We start from the raw sequence: 10,467 nt of genomic DNA, 5'->3' as shown, positions 1-10,467 counted from the left end.
CCAAATTGATGTTTCTGGTGGTTAGCGTGACATATTTTGTCAATTTTAGTGTGCCAAAGTTCTACATTGTATAAAAATTGATCTCTTGCATCAGATTTATGGTGAAAACTCACCTACTTGTGCATATTCCTTTCTGCTGTAACTTTATTCCAACAATTATTGTTATTGCCTAGGATGGCTTAGTTTGCGTTAACTTCTACTTTCCAAGAAATCATGAGTTTCGAGCAATAATGCTTTCGCAACTGCACACAACATTGTTTTGTTTCAACTAAATTTAGTGAATTATGTAAAATGAATTTGATTCATGTAATTGTATGAAAGGTAAAATGGACAAGTTAATTTAATTACTAACAATGTTAAAGGTAAAATTGGATGAAAAAAACCCACGGGATAATTGATAAGAAAAAAAAAATTAAGGATGTAAGTGATAAAAGTGTAATGTAAACCGAGAGAGATTTATGAACTTTTCCATAAATAAAATAAAAAAAATGATTGGAATGAATTAACTTCAACGAATATTGTGCAGGTAATCAAAAGTGAAACCCTTTAAATTTGCCTCACAAATATGTCGTGAATTTGCAGCTGCAGCCACGCTTGTCCACTATAGCAATGCTGGAGGAAAAATTTCTAGATTATTTTAGATGAAAGCATGCGCTTCAGTACTGCTTAGGCAACGTCCACATTTCTTTAACTAACATGAACACCAGCAGTAAGAAAGCAATAAAAGAGGTTATCTGTTGAAGTTTGGCACCACGGAACAAACAAGAAAAAACTAAAAAAAAGCTTTGACAGGTTGATCTATAAGTAATGATAACATTTCACCAGCAACATTAAAGGAGAAAAGGGGTATTTTACAACTCAACGCAGTGCCACCCAAAGTTTGGGGCCTGCAGTCTGCACGATGTTGCAATCGATCAGACGTAAACAGCGTTTAGACGCAATTGTGAGTTACTTTTGAAATAATAAAATCACAGTAGTGTGAGAAATATATATATATATATATATATATATAAACAAGATCCACCACGCCAAAGAGCTCAACAGTCTCGACAATGCCGACCCACAAAGAATGAGTGAAAATGTAATAGGATGAGTATAAAATCTGAGAATTTTACTTCTGGAACCCACCAAATTGATATTGTTGGCTGCCAAGGTTAGAGAATATGTCGTCCCCAGTTGCTGGATGTGAAGGAGTGAATCCAGACATACCAAGACCAGATCCTGAACCCATAGCTCTGCCCATGTAAAATGACGGTGCAGGGCCTTTCTCCCTTTCATCTGATCCATCACTCAATCCACCCACAACTCCCACATCCACAAGGGATACTTTTTTGGCTGCAAAACAATAAAAGAAAATTACAGAAGCTACTCAAATAATTGGCATATTAGGGGGGGGGGGGGGGAAAGCAAAATGAGCTTGTAAAGTAAACTTAAGTACAATCTAACATAAACGGACAAATAAAGAAAACAAATTGCTCTTTGAAGAGCATTTACTTCATGAGCGCATCATTCAACTCGTTGATTCATGGTAGTGCTGATGCAGAGAGAAGCAAGGGAGGAAGTGGATGAACATACTAGTAGTTTACCAAGATCCTAATACCCAATTCATGTACGTACTCTTTAAGCAAGGGACTTGTGCATATTTAAGATATCATATACCACAATGCAATGCATTAATCACTGTGAGAAGCGGAAAATGGTGTCCTAAAAGGCTAAAACTCTGAGGAATAAATTGTGCTTGTATGTACTCTTGGAGGAAAAGAATCATACAACTATAGATCATTTAAAATATGGAGATATAGGGAATAAATTAGTAACTTATCACACAATGTATTAATCTGTGGCAAAGCTGTCAAAGTAGTCAAGATAATAAACTTACGAGCAGATATATTGAGATCAATCAATCCACGGCTTAGTGAATCAGCCCAAATGCCAGACTTCACCTGGAAAGTATCCTTTTTAGGTGTAACATTAGAGTCCGCTAAAGATTTACCATTCATATCATGGCTGCCATCACTGACGGCATTATTTGAGGGCTGTGAAGATACAGAATCAGATTGAGAAGTAAAATCACCAAAAATATCAGATCCATCAAAATTATTAAGAGGAACAGCAGCAAAGGGATCAATAGTGCTATTATTCATAGGACCAGAATTTTCTGACTTGCTCTCTGGCTGCAAAACTGGTTCAGGAATGGAAAACAGGTCAACTGTTGGTGTAACTGAAGGAATAGCTGGTTGCGAAGAAAATAGATCCACTTCATTCTGTACACGCAATCAACAAGATACAAACAAATGGAATCTTAGCACTGTGTAAGGAAACTGTGGAGAAAGAAGGTAAGCAGGTAAGCAATATTCTCTTTCATGAGTATTTCACAATCACAATTTAGAACCTTAAAGATGAACAAAATTTTTCTCACGTGATTAAACACATTTAGAATCATGTGAAAAATTGTACATAACTAATATGTTATAAATGGCAAGCCTTGCTCCACCACCCATTTCAGCATGCTAGCTTCTACAGTTTACCAGAATTACAATCTCAAAAACATAATTTAGGAAATGAAACTGATATTACAAATCATAATAAATAGTAGGCCAATAATATTTACTTTAATGAAGTACAATGCAGTCAAGCAATCCTATTTTGAGGAATATTGGCAACTTTCTCATTTTTTGGGGCTACAATGATAGTGGAAGAAGGAGGTTTTGAGCTTTGAACGTTACTTATTAGTAGAGGTTCATGCAACCAACAGTAGGTAGTCGGCAGCTGACACGGAAAAAACAATTGCAACACTATGATTAGAGGTGATGAAATCTAACCTGTGGTTGAGAACTAGCTCCTTTGTCCGCATGAGGTGCTGCTGAGACAAATGCCGCGTCTGCAAAGAGATCAACCTCTGGCACATTACTCGTTGCTGGCTTTTCTACAGAAACAGATGTAGGAGCATCCATGAGGTCACTGATTAAGTCTTGTCCAAAGAGATCGACCTGGTTAGAGATTCCAGCTGAAGTCTCTGTTGAAAAAAAATAAAAATGATACATCATCATTTAAAAGGTAAAATAATCCTGCCACCAAGTATCTATAGTCAATTACTCAATTCCTTGTTCATTGGTTGTTTCAGGAGCACATGGCCTTAGTTTGTCAGTACAAGAATAAACAAAGCAGGTCACAATCGCAGAAAGGCGAGAAAGGTGATTAACAATAATTTGCAGCCAACTAAATGGTGACAAATCTGAAAAACCAAGTCTACAGAGGTAATTGCCACTACCAGACAATACATTGAACTCGGAAGGCTTGTGTATGTGCAAGTTGCATGTACATCGCATATATCACAGTAAAATGTGAAAACTGCAGTAATTTATACTCGAATTAATTGCTTAATTTTTCTCTTAAATGAATGGAATCAGCAATTGCAATGGTGGAGGCTGTTCAGAATACTTACTAGTAGAAGTTCCTCTTGGATCAAAATCATCGAAGTCATCGTCGGTATTGTTTGCAGGTACACTTGAACTTTGAGAAGGAACTGAATTATAATTATCATAGGCTTTTGCATTAGTAGATGACTTTGATACTCTAGATGACATGTTCTCCTGACTTTTGCTGCAAGACAGAAATTCTGGAATAAGAATAGAGGCAATATAATACAATCATTGCAGTAAGGAGAGGCAAAAGCATGTGCATAAAAACTGAAGCCAGTACAAGTAATAGGTAGAAACTGAGATAAGCATCTCAAGTTCTCAATCATTAACTAAGTTTCCCACTTAAAAGTGTTCTCAAAAGTCAAAACAAGCTTGTTGAACTAGGCAAGGAAGAGTAGGGACTAAAGGCTTGAATCTGGACATGTGTATTGCAATGAGTATGAATCATGCACAGGTAAGCATGTCTTGACTTGGCGCAAAAAAATTAACTTCCTTTCAACTTTTATAAATCTTTGTATCAATCAGAGTTCTTTATTATGTACTCTTCCCTGATATTTTAATAGATGCAATAACAACTAAATTCATGTCTTTAGTTCTAAAGTAGTCACTAGCTGCTCCAAATTCAAACTTACCTAAGCTTATGGCAATATACTCCAATTATAGCATGGAACAAGCATAAAATACATTCAACATTATATGCAGACCATAATAGTGGTTAGATATGCCCTACCTGACGGAGCGTGTAGAACCCTTCTTGAAGGAGTTTTCTTGATTGTCACTTGTGATTCCATGGCGTGATTTCCCAGGGTAATCTTTCTCAACTTTTTCTTCTTCGTAGTGCCCCTTGTCTCTATAGCTATCACTAAACTTATCACCATCTCTTGAACCAAAGCCTCCATATTTATCATTGCTCTGATAGAAGCCACCACTACTATATGATGCTGACCCAGACTTGTAGGTGATTCCACTAGAAGAAACTCCAACGTACCTAAAATAAGGACCCAAAAGAAAAACAGGAAAATTATTTGCTGACAACACAATCTATAGTAGCTTAGTTAACCTTACAATTCTGGGATCTAAATATTGACAAATTTGACCTACTTGTCACGGTTTGTAGCAGCTTTATTTCTGGCTTCTTGTATCTTATCTTTATCATTCAAAAGGGCCACAATGTTTTCTGCCTTCTTCCTCACATTGAGTCCCACATCCTTCCCATTAGGCTCAACATATTCAAAACTAGAAAGTGCCTTTACCAATCCAAAGTAAATGACAATTATGTGAAAAATTGCTCTTTTATTCTTATTATCAGCACTGATGAGAATTGCAAGAAAAAATTAGCTAAATACAAGAGGTTGGCCCTTACTGAGATCTGAAAAGTATGTTCTATAATGTCATCAACTGCACGTTCAGATCCATGTGCTACCAAATACTCTATAACAGCTAACGCCTGACATGAAAGTACTTTTAAGTTATTGAAAGAAAGGCAATTTGAATCTATTAACATAGAGAATGCAAAAAAGCCTTCTCCTTTTACCATAAATTCATAGGCAAGTGTTACCTTGTATACATAACGCCAATCCTTTCCAGTTTCACTCAGTCTTGTCCAAAGGGCATTCATGACCATTTGACATTCAGTACTAGAAAGTATAGCAGAAGCAATCAACTAATTAGAAAAATACCAGAAATTTTCTCTAAATACGAAAATGAAAAACAGATAAAAAAAAGTTAAAGTAATATAACTAGAGCAAAGAAAGATAGCTGTTTACAATTTTTTGGTAGCCTGTGCGATCTCAGCCAGTGCAGAACCATGAGGACCCCAAGGTTCATTATCAGTTGCATCCAACACCTAAATTATAAATAATGGTAAAAAATTTAATAAAATAATACCACTGGGTTGCAGATTGACAGATACTAACATGCAAGTCAATCCACATTTTTCATTTTTCATTCATATAGTTATAAATAATTAATATTGCTATAATAAATGAAAAGAAAATATTTAAAACATTTTAATATTCTAAAAATTAAAAGAACAAAAAGAGGGACAAGAGATGGGAGAAGTTTACATTTTTCAATCAAATAAGGAGCAATTTTTAATCATGTGAGGTAGTTATTTGTTGGTAAATGCAAATATAAACAAATCATAATAACAAAATGGGTAAAAAAAATTGTGACCAAATTCAGCAATTAAAGTGGGCAATCCCCTTTACTAAGTAGTATAGATATACTATGAAGTTTGGACATACATGCATTCTACAGTCTATGTTTGCAGAGAAGGAGGGCCACAACATAAGATTCATTCTATAGTAATTCACCACATTAAAGAGGAAAAAAACGACAAAACCTTAATTTGAAAACTTCAAAATTGAAGCCAGATAAAAAAAGTGGAAGAACAACTATAATCACAACAATCCATATCTATATCTAAGAATATTATGTCGAACAAGATGTTTCTTCTATTATTATTATCAGAAATCTGCCTTATTCATCGGTGACTGTTAATTACTTTGTATGTGCACAGGAATGGGGCTCAACGCTGACAAATTTCCAACAAACAATCTCGAGATGCTGGCATGGGACATCTAAAATGGAAAAGCACATACATCAAGGCATCTTTTTTCCTTTTTTCTTGAGACTACAAAATTTTTGTAAGGACCAACTCTACCAAAAACATAAAGTAATTTGATGAAGGCCCAAAAATGATTTATAATCCTACAACCATGTCAATGACCAACTCCCACCAAAAGCTTAAATTATTCGATGAACTCCAGATGCGAAGAATGATTTATATCTTTAACAAGAAGAAAACAAGTACCTTTGACCTTTGTTAGGGAAGATGAAAATGCAGTGGCGATTTTGTAATTATGATTTGAAAATATGAAACGAAAACAAAAAATATGTTGATCCATTGTTTGTAGACATGTTTGTTAAAATTTGAAAACCTGAAATGAAAAATAGCAAATCAAAATAGAAAATGTTTCCTCAAACTGAACAGAAGATTGTTAAAGTTTGTGACTATATGGAATCAGGCAGTTGGACCAACAAATTTCTCGAAAATTACGAAATAAGGGGTAGATAGGGAAGTACCATGCTGCAATCAATTCTAAGACGTATTAAATTCAAATTAATCTAGAGAAACGCAGCAATCCTTAGAAATGTACGTACGCCTCGACAAATATTGAGAAAAATATATTGTTAATAGGTGTAATTCTCATACACTAACAATGGATATTCATATCAATATACCAGGATTTCTTAGAAACAAAAAAATAAAGCAGGGATTGTAAGATTTTCAATGAAATCCGCACAAATAACAGCAAACTAGCAACAACTATAATTTTACCTTCTGTTCGATTTCAGGAACCTTGAGCACCTTCAGATTCACCTCTCTCTTTCTGTTTTCACAGAAGCAATCATAATCGTAAGAACAAGGTGGAATAACATTCGAAGGAGAAGATTGAAATAGATTTTGATTTTGATTCCTTTTTTTTTTTCATAAAGGAAAAATGAAAATTGCAATGCTCACATTTCTCGAACGGTTTGATCTAAGACCTTCATGAAATCCATGGTGGATCTGCAAAACGAGATGTTGTAGATCTGATCTAATCTGAAGAGAAAGGTTATAAAGGTGTAACAATGATTGCAGCAAATTCGATGGCTTTGGTTCCAGTAGCAACGATTTGAGATATAATATCGGATTTTTTTTTTTTCTCTCTACATTTATCCCCTTTTTTATCTTTTTCTTTTTTCTCTCTATTTTTTTTTTTTTTTTTTTTTGTAGTTTGCATTTTCTCTTTTATTTAGTGTATGAAAAAAAAAAAAACATTACAGTTCAATTTATCAGCCTTGGTATATTAAACTTAACTACTTTTTGATAGAATGAACCAACTTGTTATGCTATGTTTCTTTTATGAGTTTTATAAGAGTTATATTGTAGAAAAAGTGATTCTGTAATGTTACAGAGATTCGTTTTGTGCGCCGTAATTTTTTTTTTTTTTTTGCTTTAAAAAGTGTGGACCCCACAAAATATTGTGTGTGTAGGAAACTTTTTTATATCACGTGAAATGATAAATGCAAACCCCTTCTTTTATTGAAGTGACATAATTCTTTTAATAAATTTCAGTTTCTCTTTCAAGCTTTAATATTTTAGTTTATCTTTTTATTTTTGTTTAGGGTTATATCCATAGCTTTTTCAAAATGTGGATTTATATATAAATTATAAAATAAATGAAATCTTAAAAATAAAAACGTAAAAATAAATTAATTATAAATAACTATTTATTTATAAAAGTGTGCATTGAAAAAGAAAATATTAATAATATATAAAAAAAATGTTTGTCATTTTAAATGATATAAAATTATGTCATTTTAAGAGAGATAGACATAAAATAATATTTTTTTATTTAAAATTTAAATTTAAAAAAAAATCACCCACTTTCTTTATCGTGATTTTCATTCTTTGTATTTATCTTTTTTTTCTAAAATAACATAACTTATTCATTTAAAAACCCTAATATATAATATGATTAAAATCTCTTACAATATACGTCGTGGGAAGTACGACCTCACATTAGTTTTGGACAGAGCATATTTAACATGATCAGATTAATTTAACATGATCAAATTAATTATATATAAATTGAATATTTAACATGATCATTAATATTAAAAGCCAAAAAAATGTTAAGGTTTCTCCCCACAGTATTCATTTTAAATATTAGTTTTAATTTAATGAAAAAAATGTTAAAATACTAAATTATTATAGGATTATAAATATATAAATTACTTACATCATGCGATGTGATTTTTTCTTAAGTAATCATCTACTTATATATATGTTTGAGGAATATTTTAATTTCAGAGTAAGACTTACAAGTCTTATTTTTCATCTTAATTATTAATTTTGTTTATTTAATAATTATAATTTATAAAGTCATAATAATTAATTAATTATTAATTATACCATAAATGATAATCATTGATTTCTATCTATTAACGGTTGAAATTGAAAGAAAAAAAGCCTTCTAAGTCTTACTCTAGACTAATAGTGTTTTGCTTACTTAAAATGACATACTAAAAGTGTTTTCCATCCACTAAACTAACAGTGTTTTGAATAATAATTTAAAAATCATTATCATTTAAAATATAGAAAATAGATATTACTTTCTATGTTTTTAAGAGAAAATCATAAAAACTCGTAAAAAAAATGTTAACAGTTACAAAACATCATATATGTAATCTTTGATGTGCAGTTAGGCCGAATGTAAGCAAGTGACATAATAGATAAACTTTGATGCGTAACCAATTATATCAATTATCAACCAGTATATATTAACATGGGTCTTCGTAAAGCTTAATACTAATGTAATGTTATCACCGCTTTTTTAGTATAAAACAGGATATTCATCCGATAGTTAAAGATTAATTCTCTTGAGGCGTTGAGATTATTAAAGTGGGTTTTACTACTACTACAAAGCATTTTTCATATACAAATCAAACTCATGTCAGTATGATTAAGGGACACAATCGAACTATCTATCAACTGTACAAGACTTTGTTGATAATGTTATCACATTTTATGTTGTGTTTTAAACGACCTGCTATGATTGAAACTTTCATTTTGCTTATAAACTTTGTACACGAAATACTCCAAAGCTAGCTATGGGTGTTACAATTGTTTACTAATATTTCTATACTTTTATTCCCATGCGAGGAGGTAGCTGTGGTCCATTCCTATGGCATAAAAACATTTTTAACATGTGAAATGTTTTAAGAGCCCGTTTGGATGGGCTTTTTTTATTCAAAAGCTGCTTTTTTTAAGAAAAAAGTCTGTTTGGATGCCTGTTTTTAAAAAAAACAGAAGTCATAAAAAAGCTAAAAACTTACTTTTTTCAAAAGCTAAAAATTTTAACTTTTAAAGAAAGCAGAAGTCAAAAGCCAAATATTTTTTTCAAAAATCAAATATTTTTTAAAAATCTAAATAGCTGTAACTTTTATAGAAAGTACTTTTAAAATAAGGAAGATAAAAAAGACTTTATTAAAAAGTCTATACAAACGCAGCCTAAGGCTTTAAATTCCTCCCAAAGACGGTTCTAGGAGAATCAAACACATGCTCTTACTCTCACCTGCTCAATTCCATCGTGCTACCAGCTTATCTACCATCATTTGGTAATATACCGTTTTGATTCTAATATTTACTATATTATAATTCAGAGTCTTTCTATAAAAAATTTGCCACATGTAATTTATACAATGATTTGGATTCTTTAGAAAAGTGTAAAATTTCTATCTTAAGCAAGTTTTTAAAAAAAATTATATGGGTCACACACAAATTACTAAAATTAATTTGTATTCTAATTTTGAATTTTGAGTTTAAAATTTGAATTTAAATATAATCATGAAATTAAATGTGATGACAATAGAGAAAATTAAGGAAATCAATTACTTAGATTGATTAGCTAAAATTACGGAAAACAATTAATTGAATTGATTGGATAAAAAAAAGCCATAGATCAGAGTTCACGACAATGAAGGAACTCGGATCAAATAACAAACACATAAAACTAAACTTAACAAGCTTCGGCCAAACGTTACAAAACAAAAACTGAGAAACAGCGCGAAGTCCTAGATCTGCCAACAAATTCAACAACCAGAAGTGCATAGGACCAAGATGCTGTGATTTTTAAACGAAACGAACTAAAAAAACCTAAAACTTCGATTGAAAACAAGGGCAGGAAGCTGAAGAACGAGAAAAAATATATACATAGAAAAAACATTTCAGAAAAAAGAAAAATAGGTAGAAGCGAATATTGAGGAAGAGAGAACGTGGAGGAGATAACCTGATTCCAGAGGGAGCAACAAATTCATACGAGAAAAACACGACATTTTAATAAAACAGGATTTCTTATTAACGAAAAAACAGAAAAAACAGGATCTACGTTTTAATAAAACTCAAAAGGAAACAAAATCAATAACCTAGTAATTCAAGAATCAAGTTTGTACAAACACTACACTAAACAGAATCCAGCAACCTTGAGCTTCTCTA

The 10,467-nt window shown here is 31.9% G+C and overlaps 1 protein-coding gene across 1 annotated transcript; it reads right to left on the bottom strand.

Moving 5' to 3' along the window:
- Positions 1–739: 739 nt before the first annotated feature.
- On the bottom strand, positions 740–7,076 carry LOC133316938 (clathrin interactor EPSIN 1). Its single transcript, XM_061518734.1, has 11 exons — positions 6,949–7,076; positions 6,766–6,817; positions 5,189–5,268; positions 4,981–5,059; positions 4,786–4,869; positions 4,524–4,669; positions 4,153–4,410; positions 3,446–3,603; positions 2,823–3,016; positions 1,880–2,264; positions 740–1,335 (listed from the first exon to the last, which is right to left on the bottom strand). The coding sequence occupies exons 1-11, from the start codon at positions 6,987–6,989 to the stop codon at positions 1,112–1,114; spliced, it is 1,701 nt and encodes a 566-aa protein (XP_061374718.1). The 5' UTR covers positions 6,990–7,076; the 3' UTR covers positions 740–1,111.
- Positions 7,077–10,467: the final 3,391 nt, after the last annotated feature.

Source organism: Gastrolobium bilobum, unplaced genomic scaffold (genome assembly GCF_033153095.1).
Source record: "Gastrolobium bilobum isolate Gb01-03AN ecotype WA unplaced genomic scaffold, APGP_CSIRO_Gbil_v1 utg15090, whole genome shotgun sequence".
NCBI classification, from domain to species: Eukaryota; Viridiplantae; Streptophyta; class Magnoliopsida; order Fabales; family Fabaceae; genus Gastrolobium; species Gastrolobium bilobum.
The sequence above is the reverse complement of the archived record's forward strand: the minus strand, read 5'-3'. Positions and strand labels throughout refer to the sequence as shown.

What these genes read in the sequence shown, in the direction of transcription:
- LOC133316938 (XM_061518734.1), bottom strand. Translation starts at nt 6,989, where the DNA reads ATGGATTTCATGAAGGTCTTAGATCAAACCGTTCGAGAAAT. An exon ending in GATCAAACCGTTCGAGAAAT is followed by an intron (nt 6,818 to 6,948) that starts GTGAGCATTGCA and finishes CTGTGAAAACAG; the next exon opens with AAAGAGAGAGGTGAATCTGA. An exon ending in GCTGCTACAAACCGTGACAA is followed by an intron (nt 4,411 to 4,523) that starts GTAGGTCAAATT and finishes TCCTTATTTTAG; the next exon opens with GTACGTTGGAGTTTCTTCTA.